This window comes from Delphinapterus leucas, chromosome X (assembly GCF_059928025.1).
Source record: "Delphinapterus leucas isolate spDelLeu-1000000601 "Yukka" chromosome X, BTC_Dleu_Yukka2, whole genome shotgun sequence".
Taxonomy (NCBI): domain Eukaryota; kingdom Metazoa; phylum Chordata; class Mammalia; order Artiodactyla; family Monodontidae; genus Delphinapterus; species Delphinapterus leucas.
Genome location: NC_143150.1, coordinates 129,706,340 through 129,721,840, shown reverse-complemented (window position 1 = coordinate 129,721,840; position 15,501 = coordinate 129,706,340). Strand labels below are relative to the sequence as shown.

Here is a 15,501-nt window from a genome sequence, read left to right as displayed (position 1 = left end):
GTTAGCATTTCCACATATGAATTTGGGGAGCATGCAGACCTCCTGATCTTAGCCATTTCTATATATGTTTTTCTTACAGAATCCTTCTCTAAATCACTCTTAGCATTAGAGAGGTCATCCAAACCTGGCTTTCTCACCCTTCCTTCCATATCCCAGTGTCATGGTCTATCTGCTCACTATTCTCTGGGACCAAGAACTCTCCAGCTGGGGTGACTCTCCCCAGAATTTTGAGGACCACTCCGGTTACACAGTTTTCTTTGTAGAATTCAGCCAGTTGTAAATGGATGAAAACCTGAGGTGAGCCGTGATGCGTGGTGGATAATGGCACAGCCCTTAGGATTGGAGGTTGAGCAGATTATTAGGCAGAGCAGGAGAGAAATGTCTTCGTCCCACACAGTTGTCTTAACGATAAGTGCCCTGTGCACAGACGTGCCACAGATCCTGGGCCTTCGGGATCTCGCTGGAGTAGTTAGAACGGGAGCAGCAAGGGGAGAATCCCGTTTACGACGTCACTCAGATGCATTCCAAGTGGAAGTCTACAGGAGGGGCGTGCATGGTCATAACAAACGCTGTTACAATTAATTCCAGCTGGCTTTATCTATGGGGGGCCTCTCTCTCCCTCTCTTTTTTTTTTTTTCAGTGTACCTATTTGATTTTTGTTTTGGGGTGGGGGGGTGGGCTTGCATGTGGGATCTTAGTTCCCCAGACAGGGATTGAACCCCAGGCCCACGGCAGTGGAAGCGCAGAGTCCTAACCACTGGAGACCACCAGGGAAGTCCCAGGAGGCATCTCTTAATTACAGAACTTTGAAACCGCATAAAGAACACTGTTTTAAAAACGCTTAGCCTTCCAAAGTGTAAGAAAGTGCAAGGGAATTAAGCTCTAGCAGGGATTCTCTGTGTTGGTTGTTCACATTTGTGAATGTGCTAGATTTAGCACAGCTCCATCTCAAAATGCATTTTTCCTTTGCTTTGGAAAAAAACGCAGTTGAGGGTTAAGACAACCTCTTATCTTAAAAGGCAATCCACTCATTACAGAATGACATTTTACTGTGCTGTATACCTGAAACTAACACAACATTGTAAATCAACTATACTCCAATAAAACTTTTTTTAAAAATGACATTTTATCAAAGCTCCGTGATGTAATATATCTTCCGGGTAGCATGAGAACATGATTCAATATTTGCTCACGATAATTACGGATTATTACGTGCAGAGTATGTGAATTGCTAATCTTCCTTTGTCTTAGAAGCGAACCTTTAGTTGTAGACATCTGGCTACGAGATATTCAGCTACTTAGACTGAAAATAATACAGCAGCAGCAACAAAAATTTCTTTTGTAAATTTGGGAAAACACTAAAGTGTTAACTTTTATCAAACCTTGATAGTCATAGACATTTCAACATATGAATACAAGGTGATGTGTATGTGTATGTGTGTAACCTATTTATGAACTGAGATATGTATTTTGGCATACTGCTAGTCACTATATATATGTATATAGTATGTATTTGTCATCCTATATAGGTATGTATAGATAGCAAAGATAGCACTATACAGCTCAGAGTGATCAAACATGTTATGAACAGGTGTATTATATAATTTCAAAATCTCTAGGTGTTCACAAATTTTAACCCTTCAAACAGCCAAAAAAGAGAACTTTCTAACAGTGGTCAGAAGACCAGGGCAAGAGTTAATAGTGGTTAACGATTTGGTGTCTCATTTTCTATATTTGGTCTTTTAAAACTAATTACCATCAACAGACAAATGGATAAACAAAATGTGCTCTATCCACGCAACAGAATATGATTCAGCCTTAAAAAGCAAGGACATCGTGACACTACGACACAGATGAACCTTGACATTGTGGTCAGTGACATAAGTCAGATGCAGAAGGACAAATACTGTGTGATTCCACTGGTGAGAGGCACCCACAGTCATCAGATTCCTAGAGACAGAAAGGAGAATGCTGGGTGCCAGGGGCTGGGGGAGAAGAAAATGAGGGGTTGTTTAACAGGGACAGAATTTCCGTTTTGCAAGATGAAGAGTTCTGGAGATGGGTTGGGGGGGGATCGTTTTCAACAAGATGAATGTACTTAATGCCCCTGAAATGTACGCTTAAGAATGGTTAAGATGGTAAATTTCGTTATGTGGATTTTATCACAGTCAAAAATAATTTTCAACTTACCCAGTGCGTCATGAGTATTCAAATAACGCCACCGTGTATAAAATGAAATAGAACCCTCCCTGCCTGCATACGTGGCCCCGGCCCCCTTTCTAGGCGGTCCCTACAGCCCGCTCTTAGCTGGACAGTTCTCCTCACGTTTGTCTCGGAATGGAGTTGGCGTCCCACAGAGCTGGGCTGTGACCCCCGCCCCATTATTCACTGGCTACATGTCCTCCAGCAGATAACGTCACCTCTCAGCCTCACTTTGCTCATCTCTAAAATGGGCACAGTAACAGCCTGCGCCGTTGGTTGTTAGAAGTAGGTAGCAATCTGTATAAAACGGGCGCCTCCAGGCTAACAGTTTGATGCCATGCGAGGGGTGTGAGTTGTTTTTGCTGCTTTTTGCCGTTGCTGTCTCATTCTGAAGCCTTCTGCTCTTACTCTTCCAACTGGGGTTGAATTTGTATTTGTCTGCTGCTCTGAACTCCAGCAGCAGGCTCCCTTTCAGCTGCCTTGCCTGGTTGGGTCTTTAAGCCATGGCAGGACCGTTGGTACCTTTGCGTGAGAAATTCCCCAGCTTCTGGACTGGGCCGGCAGGGATCTCATCTCATGCCAAACACAGTCACATCTGTGCCATTAAATCAGCCGGAGCCCAGCCAGGGCACCTGCCTTCTCTGTTTCTCTATCTCAAGGTGAACATTCCGCCTTTGCTGAGGTACCCAGTGCAGGTTGAGGCAGCCAGAGATTGACCCTGACAGTCGGCGGCGGAGGAAATGCTTTTCAGGAACTCAAACAGGATGGGCTGTCACATGCTTTTCAGACTCTGGTTTTTACAGTTTTCAGGGACTCTTTTGCTCTGTGATGATGCTCTCAGAGTCGCTCCCTCTGGTATCTCACTGGAAAACAATGCAGAGTCATTTCCAGGCAGACATAGAGAAGAACCATCAGGTGTGGGCACAGAAACAGGGTGGGCTTTTAGACATGCCGGGAGCCCTCTTATTGTATGGGAACGGAGACCTACACAGACAGGGCGACAGCAGGGGCATGGCGGGGGCGGGGTCCCATCCGGGTTCCTTGCTTTGCTGCCCTCCCTCCTGTGTCTTGCTGCATCAGCTGGACTCAGGAGCAAGGGAAGAAGTGAGTGAGAGCCATGAGAGTCTTCAAACATCCAGAACTGACTGTCTTCCCAAGCGTTCGGAAGATTTCAAATGTCAACAGAGAGGTTGGGCGAGACTTACTTTTTGAAAGGTACCTTTCTTTATTAATACTTAGCACAGTTCCTTTAACTGTACTGGGTGTACTTGAGCATCCTGAAAAAGTCACAGACCAGAGTCCCAGCCAGGGTTGCGCAGTCAGTAAAAACCGGGGTTCGCTAAATAAATAAGACGTAAATATTTATATTAGAGAAAACACAAGCAATCTGAATAGGTATTTAAATCTATAGAAACAGCTGTTTAAACACACATTCATTTGGGGGTTTTGCTGCCCTGATGTCAGACTATTTTTCTTCACGAATTTAAAATAGGATATTTATTAGGTAACACTTTGTTAAGCAAATTTCATTGATGATACATAGCTTGGGTTGAACAAAAATGGCATTTCTTCTAAACAAAGTGTGGTTTGCAATGTAGGTTTTTCTCTGTTTGCAATAAGCCTTTTCCGCATCAAGCAAATAGATCGGGGACATTTTGGTTTTGCTGTGGTAAAGTTTCTGTCATGTCTGTGCAGTGTTAATATTCTTTCAATGAACAAATTTAATGTAATTACACCTCTAGTTATGAAAATGTTCTTTTCTCTCTCCGCTTCACAATAATTCTGTTTTAGGAATACCTGCATTCTCAAAAAAGTTTTTTTTCTTGCTTTTTTGCCAAATTAAGGTTGTTCAGAAAAATAATTTAGTTTTTTCAGCGGGGACATTATGCTGTTTTTCAGAAGTTAATGTGCTGTACTCTTAATATCTTGGAGCACTTTTATTTAACTTTTAAGTACTTTTATCAACTAACTCTTTTAACAGTTTGAAACATCTTTAGAAGCACTTTGTACTAATCCATGTTTGTGGGGAAAAAATAAATTCTGGTCACTTCAGACAATAATAATTCAAATGCAGTGGGATTGTAAGTGGCTATTGAGAAACATAAAATTTGAAACACTCTTTATTGGACTAGGTGGTATTTCTCACATTAGCCTTAGTAATATCTACCCCAGACACATTTTGGACCTATAACTAATGATACACGGTCGCAGTGAGCGAACCAAAACCATTTGGCAATTCAGAAATTAATATAGATATTAATAATTATTAGCGGACTTTTGCCCTATTGGATTTCAATTAAAAGATTTTACACGTAGGGACTTCCCTGGTGGCGCAGTGGTTGAGAGTCCGCCTGCCGATGCAGAGGACATGGGTTCGTGTCCCGGTCCGGGAAGGTCCCACGTGCCGCGGAGCGGCTGGGCCCGTGAGCCATGGCCGCTGAGCCTGCGCGTCCAGAGCCTATGCTCCGCAACGGGAGAGGCCACAGCAGTGAGAGGCCCGCGTACCGCAAAAAAAAAAAAAAAAAAAAAAAAAAAAAGTTTTACACGTAAACTAACCCTCTCACTGAACAGCACAGAAAATTGGAATGCTTTTTTTTTTTTCCAAAGAGCACACATGTGTACAATGGGTCCTTACTACAGCAACATCCTGGCATGGAGAGGATTCAAAATCTTAAACCCCAAATGTTTTCTCCTTTATTGTGCTCTTTGACAGCTAACGGCCCCTGTCTGTTTCCAGAGAGCAAAGTTGAAGTACCATTCACGGCCCTCTCTTTCTGACACTTCCTGTCCCGTTAGTTACCAAGGTCTACTGATTGCATCTCAATGCAGTTCTGTTCTTCTCTGCTGCCTGTCCCCACCTACTCTGGGTACCGACATCTTTGTAGGGTCGTGGCCTTTATCTTCATGTCCTCTCCAGCCTGTGCCAATCCATCCACCACAGAGTAGCAGAATGACCATCTCAGTGGAAATCAAACTTGCCTGTCCCGCCCTCCTTAAAATCTTTACTGTCTCTCCATCACTTCTAGATAAAAATGAACGTCCTTCGTGTGCTGACAGTGTCTTCCATGTCTGACCCCTGCTCTTTCTTAGACTTTTCTCCACCCTGTAGTGAGAGATCTGCATGGAAAAACGAAAACAGCATCCAGGGCACAGAGTCATAGGAGTGCTGTGCATTCAGCTGTTGACACAAGCACAGAAAAAAGAAAAACCTGGAGAGAAACACAGGACCTGAGTGGTTCTCTGAATAGTTGGTTTGTGTGTTTTTTCTTGTGTACACTTAGAATATAAGTAAATACAGAATGAAGAAAAATTTATTTGAAAAGAAATCATATTTGATTTTTGTGTACAGTAAAAGCGTAGTAGCCCGAAGTAGGTCTCTGAGTAGCTGGATTTGGGGCTGAGACTTACTTAAGATTCACACAGAGTCTGAGTTTCACACCATTTAATCTCTTTCACCCGTGTCTGCCATAAGAACATTTATTCCTCTTCTGGTATCTTCAACTTTCAATTGTAAAACAAAAATTCATTTTTCACGTGGTGGGTGAGCTGAGCCATGTGTCTTTACTTTTTATTTCATTGATTTTTGCTTCGGGAGTGAGCTTGGTCTTTTTTTCATTAACTTTCATTGGAGTATAGTTGCTTTACAGAGTTGTGTTAGTTTCTGCTGTACAGCAAAGTGAATCAGTCATACATACACCTATGGCCCCTCTTTTTTTAGATTCTTTTCCCATAGAGCCCATGACAGAGTATCAAGTGGAGTTCCCTGTGCTATACAGTAGGTCCTTATTAGTTATCTCTTTCATATATAGTAGTGTATATATGTCAATCCCAATCTCCCAATTCATCTCACCCCACCCCCTTTCCCCCTTGGTATCCATGCATTTGTTTTCTACATCTGTGATCTATTTCTGCTTTGCAAATAAGTTCATCGGTACCATTTTTGTAGACTCCACCTATAAGCAATATAATACAGTATTTGTCTTTATCTTTTTTACTTACTTCACTCTGTATGACAGTCTCTGCGTCCATCCATGTCACTGCAAATGGCATTATTTCATTCCTTTTTATGGCTGAGTAATATTCCATTCTATATATGTACCACGTCTTCTTTATCCATCCCTCTGTCAGTGGACATTTAGGCTGCTTCCATGTCCTGGCTATTGTAGATAGTGCTGCAGTGAACATTAGGGTGCATGCATCCTCCTGAATTATGGTTTTCTCCAGGTATATGCCCAAGAGTGGGATTGCTGTGTCATATGGTAGCTCTATTTTTAGTTTTTTAAGGAACTTCCATACTGTTCTCCATAGTGGCTGTACCAGTTTACATTCCCACCAACAGTGTAGGAAGTTTCCCTTTTCTCCACACCCTCTCCAGCATTTATTGTTTGTAGATTTTTTGATGATAGCCATTCTGACTCGTGTGAGGTGATACCTCATTGTAGTTTTGATTTGCATTTCTCTAATAATTAGTGATGTTGAGCATCTTTTCACATGCCTCTTGACCATCCACATGTCTTCTTTGGAGAAATGTCTATTTAGGTCTTCCACCCATTGTTTGATTGGGTTGTTTGGGTTTTATTTTGATATTGAGCTGCATGAGCTGTTTGTGTATTTTTGAGATTGATCCCTTGTCAGTTGCTTTGTTTGCAAATATTTTCTCCCATTCTGAGGGTTGTCTTTTTGTTTTATTTATGGTCTCCTTTGTTGTGCAAAAGCTTTTAAGTTTCATTAGGTCCCATTTGTTTATTTTTGTTTTTATTTTCATTACTCTAGGAGATGGATCAAAAAGGATCTTGCTGTGATTTATGTCAAACAGTGTTCTGCCTATGTTTTCCTCTAAGAGTTTCATAGTATCTGGCCTTACATTTAAGTCTTTAATCCATTTTGAGTTTATTTTTGTATATGGTGTTAGGGAGTCTTCTAATTTCATTCTTTTACATGTAGCTGTCCCGTTTTCACAGCACCACTTATTGAAGAGACTGTCTTTTCTCCCTTGCATAATCTTGCCTCCTTTGTCTTAGATTAGGTGACCATAAGTGCATGGGTTTATCTCTGGGCTTTCTATCCTGTTCCATTGATCTATGTTTCTGTTTTTGTGCTGGTACCACACTGTCTTGATTACTGTAGCTTTGTAGTATAGTCTGAAGTCAGGGAGCCTGATTCCTCCAGCTCCGTTCTTCTTTCTCAAGATTGCTTTGGCTATTTAGGGTCTTTTGTGTTTCCATACAAATTGTGAAATTTTTTGTTGTAGTTCTGTAAAAAATGCCATAATTGGATAGGGATTGCATTGAATCTGTAGATTGCTTTGGGTAGTATAGTCATTTTCACAATATTGATTCTTCCAATCCAGGAGCATGGTATATCTATCTCTCCATCTGTTTGTGTCATCTTTGATTTCTTTCATCAGTATCTTATAGTTTTCTGAGTACAGGTCTTTTGCCTCCTTAGGTAGGTTTATTCCTAGGTATTCTTTTTGATGAGATGGTGAATGGGATTGTTTCCTTAATCTCTCTTTCTGACCTTTCATTGTTAGTGTATAGGAATGCAAGAGATTTCTGTGTATTAATTTTGTGTCCTGCAACTTTACCACATTCTTTGATGAGCTCTAGTAGTTTTCTGGTGGCATCTTTAGGATTTTCTATGTAGAGCATCATGTCATCTGCACACAGTGACAGTTGTACGTCTTCTGTTCCCATTTGGATTCGCCTTATTCCTTTTTCTTCTCTGATTGCCATGGCTAGGACTTCCAAAACTATGTTAAATAAAAGCTGAGCCATGTATCTTTAAATTACTTATATAAATTCCTCCTACTCATTAATAATGAAATATCTTCTTAAAATACATTCATCATGACCTTCTGAGCCACCAGCATGGAAAGCTTTTTTCAGGTCCTCATCAGCACAGCTGAACTTCCCATCTTAAGCTACTGCACTTTGTATTAGTTATTTACTGCTGTGTAACAAACAGCCCCCAAGCTCGGCAGCTCAAAGTGACACACATTTGTTATCTCACCGTCTCAGTGGGTCAGGAACCCAGGCACAGCTTAGCTGGCTCCTCTCCTTGGATCAAGGTACCAGCCTGGATGGTGGTCTCATCCACTGGTTCAACACTGGTTCAACAGAGGCAAGCTCTGTTTCCAGGCTCAGTAAGATCCTTGTGGGCAGGGTTCAGTTCCTTGTAGGCTGGTGGCGTGAGAGTCTCATGTCCTTGCTGGCTCTTGGCTGGAGGCCATCCTCAGTTCCTCGTCATGGGGGTCTCTCCAATGTGGAGAGCTAATCAAAATCCAGCAAGAAGTAGAGTCTGCTGGAAATACAGAGGTCGTAGTCATTTGCAGCCTCATCACAGAAGTGATGTCACATCACTGTTTTCATCTTCTGTTAGTCAGAACCAAGTTGCAAAGTCCAGCCATATTCATGGGGAGGGGATTATGCAAGACGTGAGTACCAGGAGGGGTGTCATCGGGCCATCTTTTAGTTGGCCTCCCACATCTTCATTTAAAGCTGTGTGACTGTACTTTACTAGAGTCTACACAAAATTATAATAATGCTGCTGATAACTGCAGCTAACAAGTACTGGCACCTATGAGCCCCTTACTGAGTCATAGTGCTAAGTATATCATGTTATCCTCACAGTAATCCCCATTTTACAGAAGAAAATGATGACAAAGAGGCTAAGTAAATGTCCTGCGGTTTCACCACTGTGAAGCAGGGGAACCAGGATCGAAACTCATCTGCAGAAGCCACATCTGTCACTTATTTTAGTGGGTTCATGGAATACCTCATTTGACCACTTGGAGCCTTGCAGGATGATTCTGTGTCTCATTCAACCATGAAACCATCACAAGACCATCATGGTGTCTTTTAGCCAATTTTTACGTCATAAGCATTTGTGGAAACGGATTTGGTTGAATTGTCAGTGAATGGCTTTTAGCTGCAAAGATATCGAAAGACAAAAATACTCCTAACAAGTTACATTTGTTTAGTACTTTATCATTTTGGAAACCCTTTATTTCTTTTTCTTTTTCTTAGAAGGAGGGAAAGGGGATGTTCTTTTTTTTCCAGCTCAGCTGAGGTATAATTGATAAATAAAATTGCGTGTATTTAAATATGGTGATTTGATAGACATATACATTATGAAGTGATTACCACTGTCAAGTTAGTTAACACATTGGTCACCTCACACAGTTAAGACTTTTTTTATGGATAGAGCGCTTAAGATCTACTGTTTAAGCAGATTTCAAGTATACAATACAGTGTTATTAATTATAGTTACCTTGCTGCACATTACTTCCCAGAACTTATTCATCTTATAACTGGAAGCTTATACCCTTTGAGCAATATCTCCCCATTTCTTCTGTGCCACCGCCCCCCATCTGCCCGGGGCAACCACAGTTATACTCTCTGTTTCTATGAGTTCAACTTTCTTTTTTTAGATTCTACATATGAGTGAGATCATGTGGTATGTGTGCTTCTGTTATTGGCTTATTTCCTTTAGGATAACGTCCTCCAGGTTCATCCATATTGTCACAAGTGGCAGGATTTCTTTCTTTTCAAGGCTGAGTAACTTTCCATCATATCACATTGTCTTTATCCCTTCATCCGTGCGTGGACACTAAGGTTGTCTCTGTATGTTGACTATTGTGAATAACGCTGTGACGAACGTAGGGGTGCGGGGATCTTGGTTTCATGGAGACCCTTTCTTTCCATCTTTTTATGGGAGGTGGGCTCTGTGTCATCAGCTGAAAGTTCTCTGCACTGAAACAAAAACAGAAACAAAAACAGGCGTTTATTTGACTGCCCGACCGCAGAGATGGCATCTTGGTGAAATGTGGATGAGTCACCCATGCAAGGAGGTGGCCCAGGCCTCGTAGCGGCTGGCCTGAGCTGATACGAGACCCTTGACTCCTCATTCTGCCCTCATGCCTCTACTCCCCGACAAAGACAGGCCACCAAAGAGAGCACGCGGGAGACAGGAATGAGAGAGTGAGCTCTAGAAGAGCGCATTGAATGGTCACATTTCCCTGGTTCGTTATCTTTAGACAAAGGGCGCCGAGTTTGCCTTTGCGAAAAGATCCTTGAGAGACAGAGAGGTGAGAGGGGAGACTGAAAGTAGGTCAAGAGAGAAAGGTATGGCTGCAAGTTATCTACGCACTGGGGGTGATGATCCTTTGATCTGGACTCAGAAAGGCAACTGGCAAGATGACTGTTCGGAGAGCAGAACATCTGATGAAAAGGTGTGGTGGGGAGAGATGTTCCACGTGGACCAGAGACAGATAAGTCACAGGTGAGACAAGACGAAAAGGAATGCTCGGAGCCTAAGGTCCTCTTTGAAGAGCCTCTTTGAGCTTGTTGCCTACATGCCCAGGAAAGCAAGGGCTTCTGGGACCGACGGGGACACGTGATGGCCGAGGAACGTGACCTGTTAGCATTGAAGATGTACTCGTGGGTGCAAAGGAGAAAGTCAGTTGCTCAGTGGGCTGGAGCTTCCGAATCCCTCCACAGAAGCCAAGCGGCCCGCCTATGACAGCAAAGGGAGTGAGTCGTCACCGTGTACATACAGGAGCGAAGGTTTCGCCGATGATTTTAGAGATGATGAAGGCGGTGACGGGCCGGCGGTGACTCGGTGGTTCTGCACTGGGGGTGACTTTATGCCCCAGGGGACATGAGACAGCGTCGGGAGACTTTTTGGTGGCACAAGTCAGGGTGGGAGGGTGCACTGCAGGCATCGAGTGAGTGGGTCCAGGGGTCCCGGCACAGCACAACTCCCATGACAGAGAACCGTCCCGTTCCAAGTGGGCCCCAGGGATGAGGGCCTGCACATCTTTGGGGGCTGGGCTGTCTTTCCACATCCCACTCTAGGTGAGGATCCGTGTTACGGAGAGCAAGGGGGTGCAGTAAAAGAAGAGGACCACGTGAGGGTGGCTGGGTTGGCGTCCAGGTGTCCTCTGGAAGCAGCACCCGTGTTGTTTGCTCCGACGAAACTCTCATGGGATTTCTGCTGCATGTGGCCATCATGCCTCCTGTGGAACCCCACAGCTCCCGTGGGGTTTGCATGTCCCAGGCCCCTTCCCGCCCCCGATGAGTTCCTGATGCCGCAGGTTCTGCTAAGGTTTCCTCTCGTTTCCCTAAGTCCTGAGTTCTCTCGAGGTGAGTGATAGCTCAGGTGTGTGCACCCCTCGGTCTGGCCCCTTGTTCTGGCCCCGAGGACGTTGAACCCCACCCAAGGGGATAGGCCTGAGGATGCTTCTGCCCCCGGCTGCTCAGACGCGGGCAGGTTCTGTCCCTCTCCTGAGTGTTCACTTGGTAGTTCCTACGGGCGTCAGAGCAGGAGTTTCAGGTGTGCATCCACCCCCAAAGTCCTCCGGCCTGTTGTTCTTGAAAGGGGTGAAATGCCGGGGCAGGGGGGTGAACGTGCGTTGAGATGACAGCCATAGAAGGTGGATGGATTTTCCCTCCCCTCCACTGCGTTTGCTGCCACCTACTAGCACCCAGAGCCGCCCCAGGCTGTGAAGCATGTCTTCCTTGAGCTTGGAAAGGTTTGCATCACGCCCAACTCTACGTGTTTCCCTTTGAAAAGCCGCTACGCCGGAACTCGTGGCTAGTTTTAGAAGGGATTTGACATTGACAATTGGACTGTGCTGAAATGCCCGGTTTTTTCCGGTGCAGAGAACTTTCCGCTGATGACACAGAGCCCGCCTTCCATAAAGAGATGATTGTGTCTTCATTTTTCTAGACAGAGCCTATGTTTTGGTTTGGGGTAGAAAGGAGAGGTCACTGCTAGCCAGGGAGAAAGAAGTGTTTGTTTTGGAAACAGACACACAGGACAGAGAGGATACAGTTCTTCGCCACGTGATGTCTTAGATGCTTTGCAGCCCATGTCGTCGGGGGTGGCCGGGTCGACAGAACATCCTCTACTGGGAGGAGGGGGAGGGTCGCAGAGAAGGAGGGTGGGCCGCCTCAGGCCAGCATCCTTCATGTCTCTCTTCCCCTTGCCCTTTGCAGGAAGATGAGGACGCTTTTGCTTCTGCTGCTGTTCATCTATGAGGCCCGGAGCCATGCGGTGTCAACGCCCAACTTCGTCCTGCTGATGGCCGACGACCTTGGCATTGGGGATCCTGGCTGCTATGGAAACAAGACCCTCAGGTTGGGTGACGTGTAAACACAGGGCTCCGTTCACAGGCTGCCGTCCTGGGATGGGCAGCGCACGTTCATAGAGCGCAGGCCACGGGGAAACGTTCAGAGCCCCCCAATGGCGCACTTTCCTGTACGACTTTACGTAGACACACACAGGCGTTAGTAGGCAGGTGTGATGACTTATCTATTCGAATCACTGTTGGATGAACTCAGACGGCTCACTGGGAAGGTATTCATCATAATTCTTTCTTCCTCGCCCCTAGTCTGTGGCTTTTTTCCCATCATCATGTTTCCCTCCCTTTGGTTCGCCTCTTCTGTTTTGTCTTCTGTTTTCGGCCTCTGGCTCCATTCCCATTGGGACCCAATCCATCCCCCTTGTCAACCCCTTGCTGTCACCTCTGTACCTTCCTTCCACCTCTGGGCCAGGCTGTGCTGGATTCTCAGGCAGACACACCGGCCGGGGACAGATGTCCTGGGGACACGTGTCATGTTTGATGGTGTCAGAACTTTTCAAGGGCTAGGGGTGACTACAATGGTAGGGAAAACACAGTGGGAACCAGACTCGGACAGAGGAGGGTGTTTTGTTCCCCAGCCCCCCGGTGTAGGGCTCTTGGGTTTAGAATTAGTCGGTCAGGGCGCAGTGGAATATTGGTCTTAGGGGTGCACTTTCTCTATGTGATCATGGGGAAATGTTGACATAACTGTGGTTCTGTGGAGAGCTTCACCTCACACGTGATGAGCGCAAACAAAATGAAAGGAGAGGGTGGGATTCACCAGAATTTTCTCGTAAGAGCTACAGATAGTTAGCTGAAGCTCACAGGGACGTGCCGCTGAGTGCCACAGGGTCTGATTCGTGCTCACGCCACTCGCTGTAGGCCCTCCTCTTCTGTACAACGTGACCGTGCGTCTCAGGACGCCTGTTTCATCGTTGTGTGGCACAGCAAACGAAAATGAAGTAAATCACACTTTTGAGGAGGACCCGGCCTGCAAGGTGCAGCCGAATGTGACGTCACTTCCAACCTGATCCTGTGTGTCAGGTGTCACGTGTTATTTTTAGAATGTATGCTGACCTGTGATGTTTGTTAGATTTTGTTTAAAGCACGTGCAAGGATGAGATCTGCACTCAGTGTTCTCTTAAAATTTTCATTGACCACGTATGTTTCCTTCCCCACCTTTTGCTTCATTTTGTGAAAAGTTTAGATCTCACTGTTAGGCATTTCAGACACGAACCTTGTTAGTAATTTAATTTTTCTTATCGAGGTCACAATTTATTTTTTTTCATGTTAAGTATCATTTTAAAATACCATATGATATTAGTATTAGATATAACATTAGATATGATATTCCTAAACTTCAGTGAGATAATAGATAACTGTTCCTACTAAGGTGTCTTAATTAAAAAATCACAGTCAAGCCTTTAAGGTTCAGTGTCTGCCAATTATCCAAAAGAAAAACAGGGCTATAAAATCCTAAGTAAGAATTCATATCAATAATACCCTAAATCTGCCTTGCCCTCCATATTAGCATCCAGTTCTTTTATTTATTTATTTTTTAATTGAAGTATAGTTGATTACAATGTTGTGTTAGTTTCAGGTGTACAGCACAGTGATTCAGTTTTCTATCAATATGTATGTATATATTTATATATATATACTATGTATATATTTATACATACATTTATATATGTAGATATTCTTTTTTTTCCGATTCTTTTCCATTTTCCATTATAGTTTATTACAAGATAAAGAATACAGTTCCCTGTGCCGTACACTAAATCCTTGTTGTTTATCTATTTTATATGTACTAGTCTGTATCTGCTAATCCCAAATTCCAATTTATCACTTCCTCCCCAGTTCTTTCTGAAGGACATTTTCCATTTTACGTTTTATAATATCACACCTCAAAATAGTCAGATTTTTCAGTGGCCAATCTAGGCACTAGGGGGATTAAGTCAAATATACAGACAGCCTCAGTGTCCTCAGCGTCTTGTAATTTAAGGCCAAAGCAAAGTGGAAATGTTGAGAATTAAAGGCATAAGTTAAACTAATAGATGAGCGAGCAGCGTGACATTTCAGTGCAATGCCGTGATCTTGCCCTTCGAGCTATGCATTGTTACAGGACTAGCCTGTGGGCGCTGAACCAGGGAAGCAGCGGCGTCACAACGGAACAAGATACGTGCCCCATGCCACAGGCAGAAGTCTTGGAGGGGAGTGCCGTTAGCCACTCCGTCCCTTTACAGGGAGGAAGCTGCCGTGATGGGGGATAGGGACTGACATCCTACAGATGGAACAGGCCTCTCCCACAGGACAAGGAGGCCATGGCAGGGTGGGGGGAGTCCCATCTATGCTCAGAACTGAAGTATAGAAGATGAGCAGCCTGGCAGAGAGGCAGGCGCTGGGGTTCCCACTGGAGGATAAGGGATCGTCACTCAGCGTGGACCCAGCCCTGAAGGAACTTCCCCTCTGAATGCCTAGGAAGTCTGGCATGATTTCCTAAGGTGATGGACCACACCAGTCCTGGATAAAAGGTAGCAGGATGGCTTGTCCTGCATAAGGCGTCATCCTAGAAGTCAGCCCGTAAATGAGTGTTTCTTTAGCGGAAAAAAAGAAAGACACTCAGAGGGTGTGCGTGTCTCACGGCATGTCGTGTTTCCATGTTGCTGTGTCCCTTTTCCCTGGAGTCTGTGACCCCTTTGTTACCGATCCACGGTAAATGCACCTGGAGCCCATCATCCCTCTCCCCGGACGGTGCCGTCACCCCGTTCTCCCTGGGGCCATGTGGAAATTCGGCAGAGCCCGGTGAGAACTGGTTAGGAGCTCCTCTTTGGCTGTAGTTGGCAAGAGAAGAGTCAGGCTGCCCCCAGAGCTTTCTCGTTTGGGGCACGGAGGTAACTGGTGGGGGGCACAGGTGACGGAGCACAGAGACCTTGACCCTTGCCCCTCCCGCTTCTCAGAGCAGCCCCTTGTAAGGACTTGGCTTCTCTCCTAAATCAGCAGCTCAGAGCCCGCAGGGGGGCATGGGTGGGCCCCTGGAGAGGGCAGACCTGGATGATTTCATCCTCAGTGTGGCTCTGTTGTCACTCTGAGTCTCAGTGCTGTGTCCCCTGCCTTCCCCCTGTCCCATCGCAGTTTCCCTGGATAAGTGACAAGCGACTCACTGCACAAAG

The 15,501-nt window shown here is 44.8% G+C and overlaps 1 protein-coding gene across 9 annotated transcripts in view; it reads left to right on the top strand.

The window, feature by feature from the left end:
- STS (steroid sulfatase) overlaps positions 1–15,501 on the top strand; it is a 344,330-nt gene that overhangs the window by 82,961 nt on the left and 245,868 nt on the right. For 7 of the 9 annotated variants that reach the window (XM_089904840.1, XM_089904837.1, XM_089904836.1 and 4 more), the window contains one exon: positions 12,204–12,344. In XM_089904840.1, coding sequence (XP_089760966.1) covers positions 12,208–12,344 — 137 coding nt within the window. In that variant the 5' untranslated portion in view covers positions 12,204–12,207. The other 2 variants (XM_089904835.1, XM_089904838.1) reach the window with 2 other exon arrangements.